The 27,776-nt window shown below is 44.1% G+C and overlaps 1 protein-coding gene across 1 annotated transcript; it reads left to right on the forward strand.

The window, feature by feature from the left end:
- Positions 1-19,773: 19,773 nt before the first annotated feature.
- Positions 19,774-26,294, forward strand: AP1S3 (adaptor related protein complex 1 subunit sigma 3). Its single transcript, XM_068406890.1, has 5 exons — positions 19,774-19,851; positions 21,904-22,082; positions 23,218-23,326; positions 25,086-25,223; positions 26,209-26,294. Exons 1-5 carry the CDS (start codon positions 19,774-19,776, stop codon positions 26,242-26,244), a joined length of 540 nt encoding a protein of 179 aa, XP_068262991.1. The 3' UTR covers positions 26,245-26,294.
- The last annotated feature ends 1,482 nt before the right edge of the window (positions 26,295-27,776 follow it).

The raw sequence follows: 27,776 nt of genomic DNA on the forward strand, positions 1-27,776 counted from the left end.
ACCCCCATTGTATGCTCTGGCTCCTCCTTTACATGGCCCATGTCCAAATTCTAGGTTGGAGGGAGAGCTTGTCAGATGTGTTACATTGGACCTGAATGAGCTGCAGCAGTGGTGTTAAAGGCCCGTGGTGAACCAGTGTGCTGAAAGACAAACAACTGTTCTGTGGTCCCAGCCAGGGATGTATAACCCTATCCTGTGTCCTTCATGCCAGCTTGTATAGACCTCTTCTCTGGTTCCCCTTCAGAGGTCTGCAAAGGTTCTTACAACATTAAACAAAATTTATGCTGGATGGGATGAGCGGAGTTTACAATCTGATATATACAGAGGACACAAACTTGCAGCCGCAGGAGGTGGTTACACTTATCTCATGATACTTTCTCACAGAGAATCACAGAATCACAGAATGTTAGGGATTGGAAGGGACCTCGAAAGATCATCTAGTCCAATCCCCCTGCCGGGGCAGGATTGCCTAGACCATATCACACAGGAACGCGTCCAGGCGGGTTTTGAATGTCTCCAGAGAAGGAGACTCCACAACCTCTCTGGGCAGCCTGTTCCAGTGTTCAGTCACCCTCACCGTAAAGAAGTTTTTCCTTCTTTAAAAGAAAGGATGGGGACAAGCTGGGAAGCATCCTTATCACAGCTACTCACAGCCTCCACAGACTCAAAACCAGCACTGGCTGGCTTTGTAACGCTTGGAATGCCTGAATGTTGGCCTGTTAATGTGGTGTAGCTCACTGCTCCCTAGGATATGCGGGAGCTATAGAAGGAACCTGAAAAGGTTTCACAAACTCTACCTCTGAAGGGTGGCTGAGTAGCCCATGTGGTATATAATACTGTATTTTTTTTTAACAAGACATGTCTCATTGTGATCTGCTTAAACTTCTCACCTTTCCCAAGGCAAAATATCCTGTTTTCTAGTTCCAACAAAAACTGACTGGAAACAATGAAGCTCTTACTGATCTGTGGTCAGAAAAGCCTGTTTAGATGTCTGTGTAGACTATCTTATAGAATGTTTTAAATAAGGCATATGAACTCTAGATAAGTTTGAAAATGTTTGAGAACTGCCAATGGTGTCCTTGTAGTGAAAGCACTAAAATACAGGTATTGGTTTTCTAAATGAGTGCATAGTTGATCACTTCTCATGTTCCTTATGTTGCAAATTTCACATAAAATTCAAATGAGCTGTGTGGCAGGTCTTAGCAATGAGTCTTTTGGTGTGGTGTTGATCTTACTCATTGGAGAGGTTTAGAATATGCTAGATGTAGGAAAGGGACAGATTTCTATATTGATCAGATTTACTGCTACATACTTAGGAAGGAAAGCTCTCCAAGGCTTTTTGTCTCTGTAGATGAAGTCCTCAGTGCTGAGTGGCCTGGCTAACAGTGAAATCCATGATCAAACTCTACAGAAAATGATGACTTTCTGCCAGCTTCATATTTAAAAAACTTTTTTGTCATCAGCTAACCATCTTTCGGTGAGTTGCAACATAGTCTTTGAAGGCTTTCTCTGCTTCTCTCGTGGGTGCAAGGCAAGCCGCCTCAACAGTCTCTTAGGTAACTGCTACCAAATGATCCCGCAAAGTTTTTTCCCCTTTGGAGGAAGTAAGGGCATGGTCTCTACGTAGCTGTGTGGTCTACTAAACTCTATTGATATGTAAAAGCTAAGAGTCGAACAGATTCAAAAACAGTGTTATTGGTCTTACCACTTCAGCAATGGAAGAAAGTATCAAAATAATACCAGTAATAAAATCTATACAATTTATTTTTAATAAAATTAAATATAAAATATTTTATCAAATAATAAACTGGAATATATGGGGTCATTAGAAACTTTGCTTTCCACTTCTATAGCGTGAGCCTTTTTCCCCCCAACATACAGGCAGCTCAGGATTGCTATAACTAATTGTTCTCCAACTCACTTGTGCACCCAGGGTCTCTTACCCATTTTACTCTATAATCTGTGCTCACACAGAGAAGTGGAACCACATTCTTTGACTTACTCTCAAGGTGTTATACTAATTTGGGTGGGATTGACTGGCTTGTCTGCAGAATATTTGGTTCATTCATTCCTAAATGGCTTTTTGTCACAAAGATGCCATGGGTTGCCTTACATCTAGCTGTTATAACTGAACTACTAAGTAACCCCTGTCAATTTTGTTTACAAAGACCCTGGTGTGCTATAAATCTTGCTTTCTGTGAGACACCCAGGGGCTTAGGTATGTCTTAGCATTTATCCAGCTCAAAACCAACATAAATTTATGTAGAAATACAGGCTGACTGTAGGACTTCCCATCTGTATTTTTATATGTGATCTTTCAATTTTTCCTCTGAAATGCTTTCTGTTACCCTGTTCTTCAGCAAGCTGGCTTGGAATAACAAATGTTACGGAGGTGCATGCTTTTCTCCCCTTTACCTTGTTTATAGGGAAAGACACAGAATAGGGTTTATCTTGCTCTGAGCTTTGCTACTATAGCTGTCTTTCACATAAAGAAGATACCATGACTCTCACTATCTATACTGATTTTTCCTTCTGAAGGCTGTTTTCCTTATGGTTTCAGCTGCTCTCAAAATCAATATGCACGTATCTGTCAAAACTCTTCAAGTTTTCATGAACTGAAGTGCACCCATGTGTTGCTGATCACAAGCGGGCACTGCTTGCTAGTACTCCTTGTTGTTGCTGCTAAGCTGTAGCTATTTTTCTGTTCTAGTACTGTCCTTTGTCTTTTCTCTGTTCTCATTCATTTCTCCTTCTTTCTTTCTTAGTCTATGGCTCCTTCTCCAGGTTTCTTCCGCAGCAGCACGTCCATGTTGGAGTTCGGCTCCTTGAGACAGGTGACAGCAGCTCTTGAAGCACAACTGAACTGCTTGCCTGAGCCTCCTGATCTGTAAGAGTGAGCTGGTCTTGCAGTGGCCGAATTAAGGATGACTGAGACAGAAGACGTAGAAGGTGAGTGTCTTTTAGGAAACAACCCATTACCTCATCCTCAGTTATAAGACTCCATCCCATTAAGCACCCATAGCAATGCAGCCATAACTTGCTGTTTGCTACAGCCTTTGCAGGTTGGAAGAGAATACTGTAAATGCCGCTACCTCTTACAACCCTCACTGTGCAGTGTCCCAGCTAAGTGGTGGACACCAGAGATTTTAATCTTGGTAACTGGTAGGGAAGGTCGGGGATCAACAGGACTGTCAATAGTACTTAGAGGTTTTGGAGAATGTCAGGATGATTTCTGTAAGAGTAGAGAAATGTTGCATGTGTCTAAATGGTGTCTGGGGGACACTCAGTTTAAAACTTGATCTCATAGGCATTATCTAAAAGAGGGAAACAAGGCTGTAAATTGCATTCATTACAGTCCTTTTATGGAGAAAAAATGCTGGGAATATAAGCATGCTTATAGGTAATGAGGGGTGTTTTAGTCCTTCTACTCCAAAACAGCAGTTCCCTTGTTTTACGGTGTGGATATACCAGCTGAGCACTCTGCTGTTTCAGAAGCATGGTCTGAATATGCTTAGATTTTACAACCAGGATGGAAGGAGGAAAAACGTGAAAGAAACTGAGGGAAGGTGAAGAGACAAACTGAATGGGAGTGTGGTTAAAGCATGCAGAGCCTTGATTTAAGGGGTCACAAGGAAGGACACTATGGATCCAATAGCTGTTAATCCTACTGAACACAAGAGGGCTACAATAACACATTTTCTCTTGATAGAATTCTGGATGGAGCTTTATTAATGTCTGTCTACCTTTTGGCCTGCTCTTGGTTTTATCCAGCTGGCAAATGAAACAAAATGCTACTTGACACCCTTTAAGTACTTGTATACACCTAGCACTTCAGTATAGGCTATAAGGATTTGAAACTGCTATTTTAAACACTTTTCTGGTACTTTAAACTGCTTAAATGTTGGGACTACTTACTGAACATGCTTTTGCTGCTGATAAGGTACCAAAATCTGTGGCACAGATATATAATTTGATATGTTCTCTAGAGATATGAATGCTTTGTTCTGCACTTAAATTATGGAGACTCCAGATTGTGTGAGCAAATAAGGAAAAGGGAACATATGAAAAGCAGGGGAAAATTGTCTGGAAAAGTACAAACCCCTGCCTAGTAACCAAGAGCAAGTGTTAGACTGCTTCTCTATTGATCCAAAGTGCAATTAAAAGCTACCTCCTGCAGCTGAATTTAGATTGGGCTTTTAAAGTTTTCTCTTTCCCCTACGGACCTAGTATCAAGTGGAAAAAAAACGGCACAGCAGGTCTCCTGTAAAATCACCAGGTGAAGCGTGCATCAGCCTGAACTCCTTGGTTCGCACAGGGCTACTCACCTGAAGTAGTCTGTGGCTGTGTCCTGGCAGCAGCTCAGGTGAGGTGCTGAAAAATGACACCAAGGCGTGTGCTGGCTAGAGTCAGTGTAAATGGCCGGTGTTCTGCTTTATTTGTCCGTGGTACTCAATGTCAGTAAAAAGGCTTCTTCCTGCAATAAAAAGGTGGGGTTTTTCCAGAACGAAATTTTTTGCAGTTTTTTTAGAAGGAAGTAAGAATGTTATATTTTGTTCTTTCCCTCGGTTCTTTAGACAGTGGTTTGTGTCTCTTAATTGGAGCTGTCAGGATTTGTTTGTTTCCCTGGAAATGTATGTGAATATAACTTCCCAATCAATTGTAAATCATTAGTGAACATATAGCTTTACCTATATGGTCCAGGATTAGCTTCTGCAGTCTATAAAGCTTGCAGAGATTAGGAGGGCCTAAGACAAAGCTTGTTGTGGGTTTAGGACTCCATCAGTCCATGGCATCTGATATTTTAGCAATGACTTCTTTTCAAATAAGTAATGTCCAAAGTCACCAAAACTTTTACCTAGGAGCTAGAGAAGCTTTTACCAGCAGCTGTAGGCACACAGGCTCACCGAATCCACTATAACTCTTGGTGTGAACATTTTCTACTTCTGAATGTGATGGGCTGCTAGAAGAGTCGAAAATAAGCAAAGAGGATGGAATATCCAGTAGCAGTAAAAAGCTGTTTGCCTCACTTAAAAGCCTTCTCAAAGGGCTCTCAAGAAAGGAATATGAGCATTTCCTTCCAGGCAGAGACAGAAGCCAAAAGAGAAGAGTCTCAAAGCCTTTTGCAGCCTGTTTTGAGTTAGAGAAATAAATTTGCATTACTTTGCAAGCTTTTGTGTTCAGATTACTTAACTGGGCCTAAGGGAAGGACCCAAAGGAGTCCATGGTACGGCATTTTTCTGGCATAAGATCACCCCATCATTTCACCTGGCACAACTGTGTGCCACAGCTGCCTCCCCCTGCTCCCATTGCTGTGTGACACTGATAACCATCAGTAGTTCCTACCTGGGAAGTTTGAGCTACCTTCTTTATCACAACACTATGCAGGCACACAGTGCTAGTGGCAGAGGGGCAGGGAGGGGAGAATTCCAACTCCTTACTGCTTCTAGTTAGACAGTCATTAAGTACAGCGTGGCTTTCTGTACTGGAAAGCATCTAATTTAGGCATGATCCTATATCTGCAGCCTTGTTTCTGTAGGGCAGGAAATTATTCTCTCTGCTAACCTGCAAGATTGGCCATAATGGGTTGACGTTGGCCACTGCTGTTAATGTGCACTGTATGCACAATGTGTTTGCTGCTGCTGCTTTTTTTCTGATGTACTTGTGAAAACACAAAAGCAGCAGGCTAGTTCTCTTGGGTTCATGGGCATAATTAGGTAATGTCTTTGCATGGAGAAGTAAGATTATTGGGAAACGGTTGTTAAGTAAAAAAATATTATTGTCCATCAAGGGAGTAAACTACATAGCTAGGTAAAATGTAGGCAGCTGAACAGAGCTGTTTTCATGAAACTTTGGGGGTTTTTTTTTGGGGGGGTGGAGGGGTGGGGGGTGTGAGGGGAATGTTTATCCCATAATTTCAAATTCGTTTTGGAGATGAAAGTGTTGATGCCCCACATCTGTAGTACAGCTGCACTGTGGTGTCCACATTCTCGCATGTTACGCAAATCCAATTCTGTGTGTTCACAGTGACGTGGCTTTCCCGATGCTGCAGTGGTATCTATGGACACTCCCTGTTCACCAACAGTGAGGAATGTTTGGGGTTTAAGTGCACAGCCAGCTCCCTGTTGTTCTGCATAGGCCACAGTAGGTAGAGCTGGGGGCTGCAAGGGACAGGAGCATGGCCATGGTTGTGGGGAAGCCAGATGTATACCTCCTGGGGAAGGCAGCACGGGTACTGTGGCACTTCGTGTGGCCTCTTTACTCATCCCGGTTATCTTTCGGAGAATCTAGCAAAAGGTTTTGGTCTACTTTAACAGATGCTGATAGCAGTAAGCAGTTATTTGGCAGGCTCACTGAAGGCAAAACAGTGCCTCAGCAAAAAAACAGTGAGGCCAGTGCTGTCTGGCAGCGTGACACAGTGTGTGCCACACCACAGCTGTGCAGTAAAGGGCGAGGATGTTCTTGCAGTCTGTTGATAGTGCTGCTTTATGGGCCCAGGATGTGTACTCAGGAAGTGACAGAGGCCAGGGGCAAGCGAGCAGATGAAGCATCAGTGAGATCTGTAGGCAGCTGGGACTCGTACTTCTTGTGTTGTGCACTCTGGAAGTGAAACCAGAGCACTCGGCAGCTGGCAGCATCACAGCACAGCATACATCGTGCTGCTTGGCGGGACAGGTTTGGAACATACAGAAACCAGAACTGAGCAAGCAGCAGCGAAGGGCTCTATGAACAGAGTGTCTATATAGACCAAATCGAAGCGTCTGGAGGGCAGAGAGGAGTAGGGTCATGCCTGCTTAGGGAAATCTAGAAATTACCTCCACACTGTTAAATGAGCGCAAGGAGCACGCCCTTGCATATGCTTTCTGCTCTTGCAAACAAGCATTTCCAACTGGGAGCGGATTTCAGCCCAGTTGCCCTCTCAGCCATGCACGCACAATTGCTTTTGACTGAGGGACCTTCCCCCTTTGCTGAAGCCAGAGGATGAAGAGGGGGTCCGCTGGTGTCAGCCATTGACACCACAGTGTCCCCTGGAATCCCTGAGCTCCTTTGGATTTCCCCTTCTCACCGATGGCTCAGATGCATCTAGCGCTGCATGCCAGAGCAGGGCAGAGCTCTGCCCAGAGCAGGTGGGAGCCGTATCCTGAATCCAGACACACCTCGCTCCAGGCTAGATGCATGCTGAGTGCTGGGGAATGTCTCTCCTTTAGACTACAAACACGGGACTTAAAAGTCCTAAGTCTTCTCATTTTTATGCTCATGTGGTAGTTTGCACCTGGATCAGACTCCTGGTAAGAGCTTGAGAAGCCTTAGGCCTGGATTTAGAGGTTTTGATTCAAGTGCTGACTCTGTGGATGTTGCACATTCTTTTAGCACCAGCTGCTTATCAGCAAATCCCTGCCAGAGGTTACAGGGATTTGCTGATCTACTGGCAGAGCTGCTCATGTCTTGCTCTCTCATCCAGCTTGTCAAGCAGCACAGGTTAGCAGAGCCCAGCCGTTTAAGGTATTTAAACTATCTGGGTTTCATTTGGATGGAGATGGGCTGCAGAGCAATCATGCCTGCAGCTCTGTCAGAGTGTCTTTAGGGTATGAATGCTTGGAAGGGGAGTAGCTAGAGCCAGTGGAGGACGTGAGCTGCGTTTTTATTTAACTACAGTTTCGCTGGGGCGAGAAAGGCGCCCTTTCAGCGGCGAAGGCGCGTACAGGGCGACAGCTGGGTCACCCCGTGTGCGGACAGGGCCTCTGCACCCCCGCCCGCCGCCGGCACCCTCGCTCCCCAGAAGCGGGCGGTCTGGGGGCCGGCCGTGCGCGGAGGCCGCGCTGGCTGGCGCGGAGCTGCCCTGGCTCTGCCCAGACCTGCCCTTCTGCCCGCGCTCTGCCCCCGGCTCCCGGCAGCGCACACGGGGAGCGGTGCGGTCCGCACAGCTGCCCCCGGCCGTCGCTCACCCCCAGGCCGGGAGGGCGCGGGGCCGCCGCCTGCCCACCGTGCCGGCGGGAAGAGCGCGGGCAGCCCGCTGCCTCTCACACTCCACGCTGGCCCTCGGGCCGGCTCGCCGCTGCCCGCCCGTCCCGACCCCGCGGCAGCCTCCGTCTGCCCCGCCGGGAGCCCCCGGGAGGAGGCGCCCGGGGAGTTCCCTGTCGGGGCATTGTGGGAAGGCGCGATGCGGCCGGGGCCTCACCTGTGCGGGGCGGGGAGGGAGGCAGGGCAGGAGGGACGGCCGGCACCCAGCCGGGCCGGGCCGGCTCCCAGCCGCCGCCGCCGCTGCACCATGGTAAGTGGGTCGGGGCCGCCGGACCTCGCCGGGGCCGGGCGGGAGCAGCCGCCCCCTGCCCCGCCGCAGACTCCTTCTACCCCCCCGGGGCTGGGCCCGGCCCGGCCGGCGGCGGAGCCCCGCTCGACGGGCGCGTTCTCTGGGCTTCCCCGCCGGGGCCGGCTGGAGGCCGGGCGGAGCGGGGCGGCCCCCGTGCCCCTTAGACCCGCGGGACGCGGAGCCGAGAGCCGGGGCTTGGCCGGAGGAGACCCTCCGCGGGGCCGGCCGGGACGTTGCTTTTCCAAGGCCCAAAGCAAACAGAAACGTTTGTGCGCTGCCTGGACAAGCGAAGTCCCCGGGGAGCAGGGCTCGAACCCTCTGCCGCCTGCATGCCCCTGTCCTGGCGTGCCTGGGGAGAGGGCAGGCCCCGAAGTGGTGCGCCAGCGGCTCATTTGTGCTTGGGAAAAAGAAACTTGGGTTCTTTTGAAGAATCATTCTGCTGGAATAATCCGAGTTGGCTTTAAGTAGAGGTAAAACGTGTTCTTTGCAAAGTGCATGCCAGCCTGCCTGCTAGGGCTGTGCCGGCTGCTCCGAGAAGCAGAAATGCTGTTTCCAAACAGGCTTGAACAAGGTTTGCACCTGTTTGGAGGAAATGAAAGTTAAATTCTTTTTCTTTCTCTCTTCTGACCCTTGGGGTGAGCTCAGGTCATGCTGACAGCCTTTCGTAGCCAACCAGGAAAACAAGGCTGTTACAGAGAGCTTTTATAAAGTCTTCCTGAAACTTGAGGAGCTGAGGTTCAAATCTACTGCAGTGCCTCGAGAAGGATCGAATGTGGTGTCATATGGATCTGTGTTTTTTGGCTGGCTCGGGTCTCAAAGTTGGGGCAGTGTTGGGCAGTGGGTTGTCTTGTGATGGGAGCATCGGGAAGAGCTTTTCCCCACGTGTATTGCGGGGTGCCGGGTAAGTGGAGAGCTCAGGCGTCAGCCTTGCCTCCAACTCTGCGCCTCTGCTCAACTGCCTGGTCTCAGCGGGGTTGTAGGAACTTAGCTTTGCCCTTCCTTCAAGTGATGTGGCTGTGAGAGGGCGTATGGGTCTGGTTCTGTTTCTTGTACGTTGCCTGTTAGCAGCCAGTCTACGTGTGCAACTCTGCTGCATGGCTGGGTAGAGGCGGCAGCAGTGGCTTGTGTTAGCTTGGAAGGGGGCTGCAGCCCGTCCGGTTAAAGGGCTGACAGGCAGGATCCTGGGAGGGAGGCCCTGTGGCTCTACAGTGCTGTGCTGGGTGGTGGTTTGCTGGGATCAGAAAAGGTTGCCGTGGTTATTCTCTTTTGTTAAGCGTGGTGACCAATATCCTCAGAACAACGGCTAGATTTTCCCCAAGGAGGACTGTGGGCTCTCAAGCAATAAGATGGTCAGTGGTGGCTCTTAATTGAGAAACCATCTCGCTGCTTGATAATTCAGACTGGGGGCAGGTTCTGCGAGCATGCCCCTAGCTGCTGTCTTGCACAGTTTGCCTATTGTGTGTGTCTGTAATATCAGTTACTGGCAGTGCAGCTGAACAGAAGTCTCTCGACTCCTTCATCAGAGGCCAAGTTCTGTTGTCTATATCCTCAAAGGCAGAGGTATGTTGTTTCTTTTCAGTGGTTTAGCCAGAATGCTAAATATGTGTTAGTCTAATGTATTTAGAAAGGTGTACCTGTCATTACATTTGCAAACAGAATATGCACAGTAATGAATTTACAGATGGCAATGCAGTCTCCACACCTTAAGTCCCCATATAGATATAATCTTTCTGGTCACACCCTGAGACAGCCCTACATATCCACGTCCCTCGGGTAAAGCTTATGTAAACAACTGGAGTTCCTATTTTGCCCTTGAAGGCCGGTAAATATGGGAGCTGATTTCAGGGAAGCTGATCTCGGAACTCTCCCTGATGCACTTCACAAAGACCAGTTTTCAAAGCACTCACGATGGTCCCAGGGGAGCGCTGCTTACAACAGCACTGCTCATTGACAATTTGGAGACTGTCTGCTCTATTGATTGTTATAATTTTATAAGGTGAGCATGCATTCTTACAATTAATAATTTTTTTTTCCTTTTCTGAGGTCCTAGTACAAACCCGTGCTGGCGTTATTACATTAACTAGTGCTGTCAGCCTTACCCCGTTCTGTTGTGGGATCAGTGCTGATGAAAGGGTGCTTTTGTCAGGGTACTCTTTCGCTTAAAATTCCTCTGTCTGTCGTCCAGTCTCCGTGAAGGGGTTGTGACACTGGGTCATGCATCAAGAAATAAGGGTTACTGGGTTACAAACCAAGAGTAAGCCTTATTCAGGCTCATAAGCAAAGAACTTTGAACAGGTCATTTAAACTCTCTGTAGATCGGTCCCTCTGGTTTGGAATGACATGGTTGTGCTTGCCACCTTTTTTCTGTGTTTTGAGATCTGAATGGAAGGTACTTGTGCAAATGGTACCATGTTTTAGCAAGAGGGTTGTTTCGCTTGTTTGCTCGGTTGCGGATTTCCAAGGAAGTTTCAGGAAAGAGTCCATTTAGCAAAGCTAACCATGCCTGGAAGCGTTGCAGCACCTTGATCCTGCTGCCACCTCAGTGTTGTCAGTGTTGCTTTCATGACAGTACGTGGCTCTGCTTGCATAGCTTTGAGTGCAGAATTGGTGCCTGCACAGTAAAGGGCCTGCTTCCCTCCTACCTGTGCTGCTCATCAGTACAGTGAGAAAAATTAGTACTTGCGGGCATGATCTGAAACCCTGGAGAAAGACCAAAAGAATCCCGTTGAGCACAGGGGCTCTAAAAATGTACTTGGCCTGAATAGAAAAGGAGTTGGCAAGCACTCTTTCCACTTAACAAGACATTTGATACCAGTCACTGATCTAGAAGCTTGGGTGGAAATATTAGTTAAAATGACTGCAGCTGCTGACACCTGCCTGGTGTTTGGAAATGAACTCTCAGCCATTCTGAATATTGACCTCGTCAACAGTCTCAATGCCCTTAATTGTTAAAATAGACACAGATCTGCAAAAGATGTTTCCAGTGCTACACAGAATTTGCTATCTACAGTTTCAAGAATAGCTGTTTTTTTCCACTCTGTGATACAGCTGTGTATTGGCCTAGCAAAGACAGCGAACTTTGCCTCTAGGCATTTGCCTCTGAAAGACAAGAAGGGCAGCAGATTAGAATAGATGAGAGGAGGAGGGAAAATTACAAATAAATGATTCTTCTTGTTTGCGGCAATGTTCCACATGAAAAAATAATAAAAAAAAAAGAAGTCCATGTGGTATTTCTTTGTTTATTTATCTTGTAGTGAACTATTAGTGTGGGAGTAGATAATGGTAGTGGAATGGCATCTTTTTTAGAAGATCCTGAGTAGATAGGCTTTTCAGCTTGGAAAGAGATGACTACAGTGATAGAAGTGCATGAAATCATGAACGCTATAAAGAATGGTTGCTACAAGAAGAGTCAGGGTACATCCTGTGAAATTTTTAGGCACTAAATGTAAAGAAAACAAAAGGGAATGCTTTTCCACACAGCATAGATGAATGTTTTTAATCCACTCCCAAGGGTGCTGTGCGTGCCCTCGTAGTTAGGCAGTTCATAGAGGATGGGTCCACAGGTGGGTTGTCTGGATGCAGTTTTTGGCCCTGAATCCTTAAACCTGTGATTCCTAGAGACAAGACTACCAGAATGATTTTACAGATGCCCTGTTACTTATGCTCTCCCCTTCTGGAAGCTGCTCAGATCAAAGTACTGCTCAGGGGATGATCCGGAATCTGATAGTCATTCCCTGTCGTTTGGTTGGACTTTTGAATACTATTTTGTGGGATTTGCTAGGAAAAATGTTTTTTAGGGTTCTTTTCAGGAAGTCTGTAATCTCCAACTGTTGATGTGATCCTCTTCCAGTTTTGGATATTCTTTCCCAAGTACTCACTATCATTATAGATTGTCACTGTTATACTAGAGACCGCTCTGGACTGGCTGGCTGTGCAGTAATTGCGATGCTCACTTCGCTATCTCTGCATAATAAGCTCATTTCCAGAAAGCAAAAGAAATGTTATGATAGGTCATCTGCTGATTCTTGCCTTAAGTAATTTTTTTTCTATTTGCACTCACAAATAAGGAAATTATAGGCATGTCTCAAAGCCAGGAGTTACTACGATGTGGAGTACCTGGATGGCTTTGGAGAAAGCCATGGCATCTGGGGTAGGCAAATGCAGGAAGAGTGCTTGAGGGGTAATGGGCAGTCAGGGCTATGAGGAGGCAAGAAAATGCTGCCAAGCATGTGGACCATGTAAAATTTGTGCTGCTTTTCTGTATCTTTAATTACTTCAAAACTCCATGCTTTATAAACCATCCCATAGACCTTCTGCCTTCTGAAGGCATCAGTTATGTGCAAGAGCAGCAAAGGGACAAAATTATTCAAGTACTGAGGAAACTGATGTGTCAGGAAGGGCAGGTGGAGCTGCTCCTCCCTGAAGTACTTACAAGATTTATGCTTCGACATACACATCAGGCATTTATGTGAGCCAGTTGTAGTCTTTCCAGTGATGCCTAAATTAAAACCATACTGCTGTGAAAAGAATTCTTTCTGTATCGCATATGCACAGCTACTAATTACCATCCCTGCCCATTCATTTCCCTACTGTCCTATTCCTACAGGCTGTCATCTGCATTTACGTGGCTGCTTTGGGTCTATGCTTTCTTGAGTAGCTGCCCCTGGGCCTTTGCTTTTTTGCAGATGAGAGGTGCAAGATCCAGTCATGCACAAATGGTATTTAACTTGTGAGTAGGAATATGGCATGCAGAGCCACAGGGGTAGCGTGGGAAACTAAAATTTACATTTGTGTGTTCGAAGGCAAGCTTGACATGCCTTTCTGGCCAGACATGTCTTTCTGGCCTAGTATGTCCTGGATTTGTGTTTCTCAGTATCACAGATGTAACCCCAGGTACTCTATGCACCAGTCTTTTTTCTTTTTTTCTTCTGTAACTTGCTGAGTTTGTGTAGGGTGTCCACCTGCTGTCCTCTGTTCAGACCTGAGAAGAGAGGGCATTAAATCCCCCTTCACCAGCCAGTAAGTGCCTGTTGTTGCCTTGCTACTTGCCGTTGGAGCTTGAAGGTAGTTTTGCTCAGACACTTGCAGCTCTCGATGGCTCATTAACCAGCGCAGGTACTCCTGTATGGTCATCGCCCTCTGCTTAGTCCCCTGAGGCGAGCAATAGACACAAACCGCAAGGAGATGAGAAATCGAATCATTTTTGTTTGAAGAAAATGCAGAAATTTACCATGTTGTGGCATTGTCTTGCACCGCTGCACGCTGGAAGGAGACACATGAAGTGTTGGGTGAGTGCCTGCCTGTCTGCTCAGAGCTCCAGAGCAGCGGTGGGAATGGCTACATGAAACTGTCACAGCTGAACAGCCACCGGGCTCAGGAGATGAGGAAGGGGCAGTACCTTAGGCATTTCCTTTCCTCCAAGTCTCATGACAAGACCCGGATGAATAGCAGAATTAATTTTTGGTCTACTTTTTCATTCTGGAGGTTAAATTTTGGGCCAACAGAAAGCATTTTGTGAGATTCTGTGCTCTGGCCCTTCAGTAAAAAACGGTTCCTTCTTTTATCTTCGGGTTATTAAATCCATGTTGGTTTTTTACCTTAATGAAAAAATACCATTTTAAAAGGGAAAACTGAGACTGTCTCTATTGAAAATGCCTAAATGAAATGTTTCAGTGTTTCCAAAAAATTACTTCCATGCTCTTTCAGAGTCATTCACAAATGTGGTCCTAACTCACGTGTATCTTCGGTCCTTCCAGAGCTCAGGCTTTCTTTGAGCATCTTTGTTGGGGGCTGGAGGAATGGGTGTGAGGCTGCTGTGGACCTGCGGTGTTCCTGCTCCACCAGGCACGGGCATCCCCGGGCTGAAGCACTATCTGTCAGCTGGCTGAGGAGCCAGGGGAAACTCATCACCTTCTGGCGTGCCTGCCCCCTCCCATAGCAAAGCTTTTTAACTTTGCTCCTTGAAAGGTCAGAGGCAAGGGAAGGGCACTGCAGTGCCTTCATGTAGCAGGGCTTTGCAAATACCTGATAAGACAAATTGGAAATGAGAATAAAAGAGGCTGCAACTTTTGCCACAGTCCATTGGGCTAGATTTCAACTCTGTTTCTTCACCAGGTGTTCAAGGAACAGACTGGGAAAATGGCTTCTTGTGACTGTAAAGCACAGTGGGGCTATAGTGAATTAGGGGTAGCTCTCAGCAGCTTGTTCAGCTCTCCCCTGGTCTCCTCATAGTAACCTAATGAAGATTTCCACTGCCTCCCAAAACTGTATAAACAAATAAAAACACTGCTGAGAGCCCAGCCCAGGAGGCAGAAGGGATGTGATTACCTAGTTAATAATTGTTTTGCATCTCTTCAAATTGTGCCGCTTTCTGTAAGGGCAGCCAGCTAGCATCCCTGCAGCTGTCCCTGGAGCCGGGGCTGGAGGTGTGAGTGCCGTCTCTCTGGTTCACTCGGCTGTGCTGCAGTCACTGGCCTGCTCTCAAATTGCAGACTTCAAGGCAGGTTTCATGCAAACGCCCTGCCTGGATTTGTTCTTGCTTATTGCCTAGAAACTGCAGTAATTCCGCTTCCAGGAATAAAAAAGCACTGATTTAAGAAAACAGAAAATAATTATCTTCTGTAAAAACTGGATGTCATTGCCTGCATCTACATTTTAGGAGCTATCTTGAAAAGCTGTGCTGTCTCTCCTCCCCGGAGAGGTGCTGGAAACCCAGCTTCATTGTTGGTGGGATGCCCAGCAGCCTTCGAGGAGGAGGCACGAGCATGCCTGTATGTAGGGAGGACGTTGTTGAAGGAATGCTACTGGTTTATGAGAAATGAGCCAAGGTCAGAAGGGCTAGACCTGCAGGGATAAGCAGGAGTGAGCTGGAGGGAGCTTGGGGGGGGCACTTACAGCTTCCTTGAGCTTTGTTTTCTGATCCTTAGGTAGGGATGATAAGTGAGGAGCTTCAAGATGTTTTTGGTTCAGAACTTGAGCTCAGCTGTACTGTTTTGATTATAGTTCTATTTAACTCAAGTGAGGCTATCAAGAAGGTTCTTGGCTGGATCAGTACTATATGGTGTAAATATCCTTTAAATGCTAGTATGCTGGTCAATTTAAAATCTTCAGTAATAGGATAAGGGTGACTTCTGCATCATGAAAAGCATAAAATCAATGTGTAACTATAGTCATGTGTGCCTATAATGATCTGGCACTGCTTTTATTGCACGGACTTTGGATATATTGTTTAGGGGAGATTGTTCAGAAATGTTCCTAATGGAGATTAAGCGAGAAAGAATTCTGTGCCAGTTAGGCAGCAATATGCTACTTCGTTATTTTTGTGTTGCTGTTTTTCACTTAATATTCTTTTTCTTATTTGCTTACATCATACAGACTAAATATGTGTTTTAAATTTTAAAGCTGAGATTCCGCAGTATTTCACAAACATACCTGTCAGCTTCTGTGCTGCTGTGAATAAAAGTTTTAGTAACAGAGTAAACAAGTAAGGAAATTAGTATTTTTAGTCAAGTAGCCTGTTTCTTGGATTTTACAGAATTGCTTTAAAAGTCCCTAAAATCCCCAAAGGTATGTATTAAAGGTCAGTGACCAGCTGGGGACTTTGTACAGCAGCAGAATACCAAAATACCTGTACTTTAGTGTGTTGTTATTCTGTCTCTTCCTGGCGTGGCTAGATTGTTACCATGTTAGTTCAATAGTTGTCTGTTTGGTACGTCTTTCTCATTTCACCTTAAAGGCCTGGCATTCCGAACCATCTGTGTGCTCAGAGTAGCTATTCATTTTTCTTGGAAATATTTCAATATTTCCTCTTCTCCCTTCAAAAAAAACTCTATAAACAAAGCAAAAACTAAAAGGAATTCTTTATTCTTCAAACGTTTTGGATCAAAAAAAAAAAATCAGCTAATGACTAGAATAATTTGGATGCTAATACTTTTTAAAAGAAACATTTTAATGACAGTAGGTTTGTTTCATTTTCAGACGTGATGTAAAAATAAGTACTAAAATAATTCTGGACAGCTGTCTGTGTTGGCAAGGACATTCTTTCATATGGGAGGAAAGCAGGACAAATAGTTAAAAGATAAGCAGAATACTAACTCAGCTAGGCTAAAACAATGTCAGAAGATCAAGCAGACTTAAAGGAAGTCAGAATAAGTTAAAAGAGAACTTTATGATAAAAAGTGGCTTCCTTTCAACCAGGTACAGCAAGTCAGTCTGGTTTTCCCCAGGCTTCTGTCAGCAGCCGTTGCCATGTCAGCAGCCAAAGGTGTGGCTTTTTTCATCCCATTTCCCTTTTTACCTGGTCTGTGAGTTTTTCTTTATTAGCATGTCATGTATTGCCTGTTGCCGCACCAGCAGCAGCAGGCTTAAATGGAAAGTTTTTAAGGAAAACTTAGAGTTTCTGAGTCCTGCCAGGCTGTCTGTTTTAGGATAGTAATTCGTAATCTGCAAATTTTAGTTAACTTGTGAATTTCAGGTACCTTTCGGTTTTATAAAAGTGACTTTGATTTGGGAGGGCTCTTAATTGAATTCGGAAAGGTTACAGCTGAAGCAGAGTCTAAACCCAGTGCTGCTGGAGTGATAGGGCTGCCTGGCTGAGCAAATCCTTGCACAAACCAAGCACCCAGGAAAGAGAAGGATGCTTGCTTTTCGCAGTCTTGCAGCCACCATCTCCTCTTCTGCCTTCCCTCCCCTTAGGCTCATTGGAGTCCTCCTGTTTCCCTGTCCTCCTCTCCCACCAAGGGACCTGGAGCAGCCAGGCGCCACCAAACAGGTTTGAAACCAGTTGGCAAATGTTATGCAGGTTGCATTATGGGAGGGGGAGAAGCATTTCTAGCGCACGTTCTTCTCACAGTGGGGTGAATTAGAACCTCCTGCGTTGGTCCCTGGAGTTCACTTCGCGGGAGGAAATGTGGCATCCTTTACATGTTTATGTCATTGGACAGTGAACTGGAGAAATGACCCTGGGAGTCGGGGAAGCAGCTTTGTCTTCCAGTGTAGTCGTCTTTATTTGATATCCCTACAGGTCTTTGTTCTGTATGTAATAGAATATAGACTGGAGTCCTTCAGACAGTTGTACTAAACGTTGCAGTACAGGTTAGGTTAAGTTTTAAAACATCTGTAAAAGCAAAAAATGACCTGAGTTTGAAACCAGTGAGCCAACTGTAAAGTGTTTGATCGGTCTGGAGTGTGAAACGGCCAAACACTGGGGAAGGCTGCACTGAGTGGGACCTCCAGTCTTGGCAGGGAACGGTCCAGGAGACAAGCTTGGGTGAGCTGCTTATCAGATCATGACAGCCCATTAGCAAAAGGAGGGAAAGGTCTCCCAAGGAAGGTGGAAAAAAATCACAGTGTGCGTTGGTTTTACATATTTCACTTACATTTGCTGTTTGTGAACATGTAAACCTTCTGTATTTTGTATTTTTGATGTCTCTTGTATTTACTGTTAAATTATTTCATGTCAAAGTCTACCATTTGATTTTTCGTGGCCCTGAAACTCAGGGTGTTTGTTATCCTGGTACGGTTTTGTAGATCTCGATAAAACACAAGGCCCCGTAACTTTCTGACCTGTTATATAACTGACAGCTGCAATGGCTTCAGAGATGCTTGAGAAAGGGGATGGAGTTCAGATTTAGAAATCTGGTTTAAATGCTTGACTTAAAAAGACTCCTATTTTTCCAACTAGAAAATAATGGCCTATAAATATAAAATGTGGTCATTTGGGCTACTTACTGACGTTTATGGAGATCATTTTGCACACTGCTGTAGGTGATTGAGTCTGATTCAGTAAAACAAGCTAATAAAATTACACTCTGCTCCCAGATCAGAGCTTGTCTCCTACAGACTCTGCATGTGAAGGCAGCCAATGCTCTCATGGGAACTGCACTCCTCATCCCTACCCACTCAGGCTTGGACCTAAAAATTCCCTCTGGCATCGCCCCTGGGTCTGGTGATTGTTAGTCACCTAGAACGGTAGGAAAGGAAACCGAGCACCCTGCTTCAGAGGTATTTTGCTTGAAGCAAGTAATTTCCCTTTGTTTTCCTCTGAATTAGAACTTTTAAACATGAGTAAAACATTGCGGGATAATCCAAGTCTTTTTGTAGTTTGGCTGATGAAAACCAGCCAAAAATTCCTTAATCAACATCTGTCTTGTCGTTAGCACTATAAGAAGGCAAATATGTTTTCACAGTCAAGGAGCAAGGAACAGATGAGCTGTTAGATTTGTGTTTGTGCAGTACTTTAACACTTCCAGGTTTGTTGATGCATCAGAATCTTTCCAGTGAGCTGTAATGAACAGAGATATGGGTGAGCAATGTGTTCGGTCATGGCCAGTGTGGCTCGGCAGAGCAAAGCTGAACTGCATGAAACAACATCTATAGCAATTGGATGCTTACGCTTATAGGAATTAAGCCATGTAACCTCTTGAGAATGTAATATTATTTACCTCCTAGACAGTTCCCCAAATTGAATGGACTTTAGAATTAGAAAAAGGAAGGAGTCAAAAAACAGGAAAAAAACCCACAATATTTTCTCTTCTAAGTATCTGCAGCTTTCTAATATGTTGTTACAGGAGCTCTCAGCCGGCCCATAATACATACCTGGGCTTGAGGGTATGCTATTTTTGCTGCAGACAATAAAATTAGAAATGGACTACAGTAGAGGCTTTTACTTATTTTCTAGCCATATATATTTCTATAACAGTAAAATTGCCTTATGAGGTATGCAGTTATATTCTGCATATGAAACAGTGTGGGATGGGAGACCCAAAAGATAGGATTTTTGAAGCTTCTGTATGGATCTTGATGTATTTAAGAGCGTTAATGGATATTTTCTGATTGCAAAGAATGTTGCCTCTGCTCATGAAAGTGGTGGTGAAACATCAACTGCATCTTTATAAGAAACAGTGATGTTTTCAAAGCAGTTTTAAATGGAGAGTAGCTCACTTTTCTATGGGTGAAGCATAACATCCTGAAGTAAATTAATGAGCAGAAAATGATGGTAATATTCACAGTAATTCCCTGGCTTGTTGGTATTTAACCTTTTCGAGGCGTAAGGTTGCTCTCCTGGAGATATATGTATTACTTGCAGGTTACTTACCTCAGATTTAAGGTCTGTTGGGTCCAAGAGCTGAACCTAAACCAGAATACCCTTTCATTATCTTTCCCTATTGAAGCACTGCAGGCAAATCTCTTTCTTCCTGAGGATGTCTCAAACAGCACTATCTTGTTATGCTGAACATGCTGTCAGCTTTTGCTAGGGATTCATTGACTAATTCCCTGTATTTTCAATCGAATCTGATCATCCTCTCCTATCTGATTCACCGTGTTTTTAGAAATTTGTTTATCAAATAGCTGCTACCTGTGCCTGATTGCTTTTAAATGGACGTGTGATGACCTGCTGTTCCTATCTGCAGAACCTATGCTCTGCTTTTCAAAATGCACTCATCTTTACCAAGGCTTTGGAGTTAATGTGCTGTGCAGCAAGCAAAATAGTCTTTCATTCATCCAGCTCCTCTCAGCAGACAAGTGTATGGACAATAAGTCGTGTCCCTTCATCTACTGGGAGGAGGCAACCCTGACAGCTGGAATATTACCATGTCAAAACCCAGCTGGTAATATGAACAGAGAAAGGCAAGAGGATGGTGCTTTGATCTTCACTGTAATCAGGCCATGTGTACTGCCAGCAGCATAATTGTTTTTATTTAGCAAGCTCGTCTGGAGAGTATTACAGGACTCAACACAAGGCAGCTACAAAACCCTTGTAATTTTATCAAGTACATTAGACTAATGATAGCAAGAGCCATATTTCCAGCAGAAGATCCTGCCACGGGCAGATATGAATAAAACAGTCCACCTTTCCCTAAAATGGTCCCACGTTTGAAGTCTTTCTCAATACAGTCAGAACTCTTATCTCTGAATTACTCAACAACTATGAGACTTAATAGCTAGAGAATGGTTCTGAATTATGAATGAATGCTTGGTTTAAAATCCAGTAGCTTTTTTTTTTTTCTTTTATGTAGAAGCTTCTCTGGTGCACTTCTCTGCTTGGACTTCACCAGAGCGTAGAATGATTTTGTCTTTACAGAAATCTGCATTGTAATCCTGATAGTAATTGTGAACATTAACTTTAATCCTCACTGGGGAGATGGAGGGATGGGGAAGTATATGTACAGCAATAAACTGGAATAGAAAACAAGAGGGAGAAGGGATTAGGGGGTAGATTGAGAAGCTATCGGGAAGGGTAAGGCTAGGCTAATGGGAATGGGGATGTGGCAAGGGACCTGCCAGCTCTTCTGTTGGGAGTTTGCAAGGATTGGGAGCAAGTGAGGAAAATGAGTCTCCTATGCTTCTCCCTGGTCCTCCCAGCATCAGGGGAAGCCTTGTCTCTGTGTAAGCAAGTGGCAGTGTGCCTGTCATCGTGCACATGGCTGTGACTACGGTTAGACATCCGTCCTGCAAGTCCCTGGCCTCCAAGCATTGGTCTGGTGAGAAGAGCGATGGGGATGCCTGTCAAGAACAGGGCAGTTCGCGGTGTCTTCAGCCATTGGAAGCATCTCTGTCCCTGCGAGTGGTGGGGTTTTTTTCCATTCCCGTTGAGTTGGATGTCATCCTCAAATAGATTTCCTGCGTTCTTAAAGCCATTTCCATGCTGTGGGTAGATGACTTACTGTACTGCTTAAAGACTTAGTATGGTCAGTTATTTTAATCTGCTAATAGAAGTATTTGTATAAATGTGAATTGATACTTTTCTCTTAAAGGCCCACTGGCATTTAAAAGCCAGCACTTCTGTAGTTCAGTAATACTGCTAATGCTAAGCATGAAAAAAACATGGGTCAAACCATGTAAAATTACGAATAGCTTTAAAATTGAAATTTTAGAACAGTGTACATGTCGTGCTCTATTTAACATAATATCCTCGGTCACTGAGGTCTGTCCTTTGTCATCACAGTCATCTGTGTTTTCATAATCTGGTGATTTCTTTAGTAAAACTAGTCAAGCTCCCTCTCCAAAGCAATTGGTTTCTTCTGCTCCTTATAGCCTCTTCTAGGAACATGCTGCTTTGTTTGTGACCTGAAGTAGTGCAATACCAGAATTGTTAGTGATAATGATTACTATCTGGGTATTCGTATTTCTTGTTTTGTGCCATGCTGCATCCTTGATCACCCTGACCCTGCTGTATGTAAGTCTTTATTCCCTTCACTGAGGTGTCTGATCTTGCTGGAGGAGAGGCCCGGGCACTCTTCTCACCACTCCAAAGTGGTGATGCTCCTCCTCTTCCCCAAGGAAGTGGCAGAATAGGAAGCAAAGCTGCTGTTTGCACAAGATAGGGGAGGACGGGTGGGAGAGGACGCAAAGGGGATGCCCAAGGGGAGAGGTCCCACAGGGAGGGGAGAGCTGCTGGGGGAAGAAACAGGAGAGGGGAGGGATCTCTGCTCCCACGCTCAGCCTCCCCCAGACCTCACTGACGCCATGTCCAAATGTCACGCCAGGGCTGGAGACGCCTTCACTAAGATCTCACAGATTGCCAGTGTCAGGCAGAGGAATGCTCTTCTCTGGCTGGGGCCCTGGCATTAACCATGTTGCTTTGTTTATTCTAGATACACTTTATACTGCTGTTCAGTCGGCAGGGGAAATTAAGGCTTCAGAAATGGTATACGACACTACCTGATAAAGAGAAGAAAAAGATCATTCGAGAAATTGTTCAGATTATTTTGTCTCGCAATCAAAAAACAAGTAGTTTTGTTGACTGGAAAGACCTCAAGCTTGTTTACAAAAGGTGTGAGTAATTTTATGAGAACGTATAATTACTATTCATATAAGTCACACGTGCTAGAAGAGGAAAAATAAAGGCTTACTTTAAGAAAAACAGTGAACAAAGCCCTAAGTGCTAGACTAAGCTAGGTAGGAGCCTGCCATCAGCAACCTGACTGCGTATAACAGCACAGTGTCCCTGGATAAATTGACAGGGTAAATTGTGGGGTGAAAAATCCTCGTACAATCTGTCAAATGAGAAAAATGGGAGTAACCTAATAAGTATTAGTGGTTGAAATTCTGTTAGAAGGCTTTAGGCTTCACTGCTCCTTCTAATTCCCCCAGGTAGCCTGCTGAGACGTGTGTCGGGCTTTATCAGGCTCTTTGGGAGGTTGCAGGAACTGTTCTGAGGCACTTTAACATTTTGTCAGATTTTGTCTTTGAAATATTTGTTGCTCTGGGAAGTGTTAATTGCCATTTCCTTTCCCAACCAAATCACTGCTCCCCAGTTACACGATGGTTAGCATTAACTGCCTGTTAATTCTTGTAAAGTTGTAGCAAACAAAAGCAGCCTTAGGGTATAGCACGCTGTACAAATTAAGCAGGATCTCCCATTCAGCCAAAATTGAGTCATGCTGTGAAGCGATGGATGTAAACATCTGCCCAGATGCTGTGACAAGTTAGGCCTCCAGCCACAGCACCAGAGAGTTGAGGTAGATCGTTACTCCCATCTTGGGCTGATTTAAACATAAAGTTTTGCTGCAAGTTAGTTATGAAGATTGTTTGGTCTAAGCAGTTTCATGCTTTCTGGCCCTGTGTAAAAAACTGTCAGTGATTTGATAGCCAGCAGGCTTGCTGAGGTGTAACTCCTCCCACCTTTATTTTTGCCTTTATTTTATTTTTTAATAAAGAGCAGTTATCATTCTACAGTTTAATTAACCCCACTTACTGTTGTGCTATTGCAGCAGGTGAAGGAGACCTTAAAGTACTATGGATTTACTGTTTGTTTCATTAAAACCAGTGTTGGAGGGATCTCACTTTGCCAAGGGTGGAGGGTTTTTTTCTAACTAACTAAGTTAACAATTTGTTTAAATTATCTGATCTTTTAAAGTGTTCACTCACAGCTGTTCACTCTCACGTTTTTGCCTTTGTTTACCTAGGTATGCTAGTTTGTATTTCTGCTGTGCAATAGAAGACCAGGATAATGAGCTCCTGACACTAGAGGTCGTTCATCGATACGTAGAGCTGCTGGACAGATACTTTGGAAACGTAGGTTTCACTTTCTCCCATGAGCCACATTCCTGGCTGTCTGGTAAACAAACAGTTATCTGAAGCTGTTTTGCTTTGTGTTTCTATCTGCATGTCGCGGTTTAAAGCTGGGCCAGCTATTAAACCTGTGGCAGATGCCCTCTGTTATCCCCTCCCCTCCCCCCAAAGGAAAAGGGAAAGGGAAAAGGGAGAGAGACTTCCAGGTTGGAAAGTTAAAACAGTTTTAATACACTATAATAATGAAAAAGAATATAATAATAATAATAGAGATAATCAAATATATACAAATATATATACAAAACCAAGATTGAGCTCCCCTGAAGTCAGCCACGTCACCACCGGCACTGCAGGGCAGGCTCCGGGAAGGCCCAGGCTGGGCCTAGCGACGGTTGAGAGCTGGATTCAGGGATGCACGGATCGGGATCAGGGGCAGCAGGAAAACAGACGGAGTCCTCCTTGGACACCGGCCATAGCAGAAAGAGAGCGAGACCCTTGTAATCCCCCCGCTTTATACCAAGAATGACGTGTGTGGGATGGAATACCCTCGTTGGTCAATTTTGGGTCACCTGCCCTGTCTGCTCCCTGCTGCAGCTGCAACCCCCCTTCGGCTCTTCACTTGTAAGCAGTGAGGAATTCAGCAGTGACCTTGGTTTCTCTAAGAATAAGTACAGCAAGAGCCTTACTGCACAACATCCCTACCGGTGCCTCAGTGATAACTACAAACTTCGAGCGTTATCAGTCCTGGAAGCAGACACTGTCTGCAAACATGCAGTTAGTTTCAGAAAGTGCAGTTACTTAGAGGAGACTTAGCTGAAAGCAAAAATCACTGAAAGGAAAATCGGCCTGGTTTAGGCCAAACCAGGACACTGCACTACTTGCCCTGTAGACTCTCGCAATCCAGCGTGAAATTCATTATTAGAATAATTATAAAATAGTGCTGAAACTATCCAAGACTGGTTTTCCATCCTTTCTCGCTCCCCCTAAAATTAATCTTGATGCTTTGTGTGTCTGTCTTGGAGTAGAATTTGAGGGGAAAGGTTGAGGAAAATTACTTAAAAAACCCCTGTGTGACAGTACTTTAATTCTCTCTCCTGACATCTTCAGATACACTGGTTTTGTTTGTTTTATAATGTAGTGTAACAATTAAGGACATATAAAGAGGAAAAAGGTAAAAGTATTGGGTTTTTTTTTAAAGAAAAGACCTGAAGAAAGTCCAAGTAAGTCTTTCAGTAAGTCTTTAAAGACTGTAAGAGACGCATCTTTTCCATGAATATGTTTGAAATTGTTCCCACTATGTTAATTCATCTCTTATTTAAATCACTGTGCCATGACTTATGTTTGTACTGCCTCAAAACAAAAAAGCAGTTGGTGACTGTAAGGTCACTACAACAGGGAATTTGTCTTCCTCTGTGAAACTGTGTGTGAATGTATGTAACCCATATTACAAGTGTTATACAAGACGTATTACAAGGTTAGTAGGCTAGGAAGTCAGCTTTGTTCTCTGAAAACCAGTATGAGTGTAGTATATTATATAAAATATAATAAGTGGAATATCTTTGCTGTAAGTCTAGGCTATATATGTGAAGAGAATAGGTGCAGAAGCTGCAATGTTAGATAATATGCATTGTCTGTCTTCACCCTGCTGCCTGCCCCAAGAGTGCATATGTTGAATACATTTGATCATCGTAACTTTTGGCCCAGTAGTGCCTATAATGCTGTAAAAGTGATTTAAATGTAGGATGTCCTTTTGTTCTGGCAGGTATGCGAGCTGGATATTATCTTTAATTTTGAAAAAGCTTATTTTATTCTTGATGAGTTTATAATTGGTGGAGAAGTACTAGAAACTTCAAAGAGGTCTGCAGTGAAAGCCATAGAAGACGCTGACATGTTGCAGGAGGTAAGGCAGAGGAAGACAAAAGGCAAACACCTGATCTTCCTACATCTTCCTTGTTTGACAGGAGCTTAAAATACAGCTAAGCACTTCTGGTACTTAATTATCCAAATGTGTCTTACATTCAGTTTCAATAGGTACAACAATGCAGTTCAGGTAGCAGTTACATAAGCTTTCAATTCAACCCTCTGGCACCTTGCAGAATCATCTGGAGGCTCTTTATGTACTGCTGTTGCTCTCTTGCAGTTCAACTGCTAGAGTTTCTCAGATACTATATTAAGAAACAGTTTAAGATGTAGCTAAGATATTTATATAATATAAGACCATAATCTAAGATTATATTTTATGTATACATATGTGTATATATAAACACAGAAAAATCTATTCTGTTTCACTAAAATATTGGAAACAGATGACCTACTATTAGCATTTAAAATTGGAAAGATTATCTGCTGGCAAACTCCACTTTCATTCATAAACACCTGTGTAGTTTTTGGGCAGGGCACAGATATGTAACCTTTATTCAGAACCCTGCAGGAATTCTCTTGTGTAACACGTACCGTTGAGCCAGGAATGGCAAAAGCAGTTGAATGTAATGGATTTACTTCATTTTTTCCTAGGTAGTGAAGGATCCATTGTAATACTGAAGGAAACAGCATGCTGGTAGAACTAGCTAGGGACACGTTATGTGAGTAGAACAGTTTATCACAGCGGTCTGGCATTTGCAGATGAAACTAAGCCAGCTATGTACAAAGGCCAGCTAGATGTGATGAGTTTAGCCACAACCATGGTACGTCGAGATTTGAAGATCAGATCCTAAAATGCTCTTAAAGGTTTTTAACGCAGAATTATTTCTACATTCTAATTAATCTGATTAATTCCATGCAAAACTACAACTGTCTTCAAAGAGGACAAGAGAGTTTGTTTGAATATTACTATACCGCTCTGTAATGCATCAGTTGTTTCTTTCTTTTTTTTTTTTTTTCCCCAGACAGTGGAAGAGTACATGAACAAGCCTGCATTTTAATGTTGAAACTACCTGGAGAGAGAACTGCTGTACCTCCTGAAGTTGTGTCCCAATGTGCCAGACCCTCAGAGAAATACCAAAAACCAATAACTTAAAGCGGTTTGTTTGTATAATGGTGAAGATGAAGGTCAGCTAATGTAGCACAGGGTTTAACAATTCTGTACTTGCATTACTCTGCATATGAGTTTCTTAGAGTTGTTATTACTCTTATCTAGTTTCTCCTCTTCTTGCTGGACTAAGCACTTGTTTTGTACCATGTCTTTTAGCTACGGGTTTTGTCGTTATAAAATGTTACTCTGACAGTACTTTGAAGAGGTATTTTTACTAGTTTTTGTCCACTGCTGACCATATGACTCTACTTTTGTACAAATGTCCATTATTTTAAATGTAATGATTATTCTGCTCTAATAATAATTTTTTTTCTAAAAGCCAAATTGTTATGGGCCCTAATTTCACAAGCTTGTTTTGAAAAGATTAACCCATCTAGTACAAGAAGAAATATGCTTCTCTTTGGACCAGCCCCTTTCTTTCACTGTCTTACTTCTATTTTCTTCTCTGGTCTGCTAATAAGACTGCTCCAACTGCTACTATAGCACACTGCACACCTCCATTTAATCTGGAAGACTGTTCTGAGTTGAGGTAGGCTTCTTACAGGTTTAATGAATCCTTTTTGTCGCTGCATGCAGATGGCCTGTTTCTGTCTTTCTTCTCATTTCCCCATCCCTTCCTAGATCCTCTGGACCTGGACAACCTTTGGCAGTGTGCACCTTGAGAGCAGGAGATATCCTGAAGAAAAGAGATTAGTCCTTGGGATTTCAGGGTGAAGATAATCTCGTATATGTTCTGGTATCCACCAATAACCATCTTTGCCAGTAGAGTTTTCCAGTCCCAAATTCACACACCTATTGGGATGATCAGCTCTCTAGTTGTTGAATATCGTCAGTTTTTGTGAAGGTTGGACAATTTCATCAACCTTTTATAACTCTGCAAGCTGCCCAAGGGGAAAAAGGGTAAAATAGTAGAGAGGAGAAGAATCAGCTGGGCTGTGCATCTTACTGTGTGTTATAAGACATTGTAGCTGTGTGTGGGGAGCCAGGAGTGTTAACTTGCCTGTCTTTCTGTCAGTGCAATTTGGACTCTATAAACTGATTGAACTGGCTTCCTTAGAGAGATTATTTCCTCCTTTAACAGAATTCAAAGCTCAGAGAAATTCTATTTATCTTAGCCCATAACTCAGAGCTAGATGTTTTGTCTCTGTCAAATCATGAAATTATCCTATACAAAAATTATGTGAGTTATCAGATGAATATGCCAGAATGATCCAAGCATTGATCTGCATTTTCCTTCAACATATATTTTCTTTGATTTCTGGGATGTACAGTCAGTATTTTCCTTCAGGGATTTTTCTAATTTTTAAATGTCCTGCATGCTTATTCTAATTTTTTCTTTGCATCCTTATTCTAATTTTTTCACTACTCCTTCCTTCCCAGTCTGTTTGTATCTTCCTGGGGAGGGGTTTTGGGGGGTTTTTT

Source organism: Nyctibius grandis, chromosome 8 (genome assembly GCF_013368605.1).
Source record: "Nyctibius grandis isolate bNycGra1 chromosome 8, bNycGra1.pri, whole genome shotgun sequence".
Classification (NCBI taxonomy): Eukaryota; Metazoa; Chordata; class Aves; order Nyctibiiformes; family Nyctibiidae; genus Nyctibius; species Nyctibius grandis.

Excerpts from the sequence above, each read along its gene's own strand:
- AP1S3 (XM_068406890.1), top strand. The coding sequence starts at position 19,774 with ATGTGCTGTGCAGCAAGCAAAATAGTCTTTCATTCATCCAGCTCCTCT. Across the intron at positions 19,852-21,903 it reads GTGTATGGACAATAAGTCGT|ATACACTTTATACTGCTGTT; the intron begins GTCCCTTCATCT and ends TGTTTATTCTAG. Across the intron at positions 23,327-25,085 it reads TGGACAGATACTTTGGAAAC|GTATGCGAGCTGGATATTAT; the intron begins GTAGGTTTCACT and ends TTGTTCTGGCAG.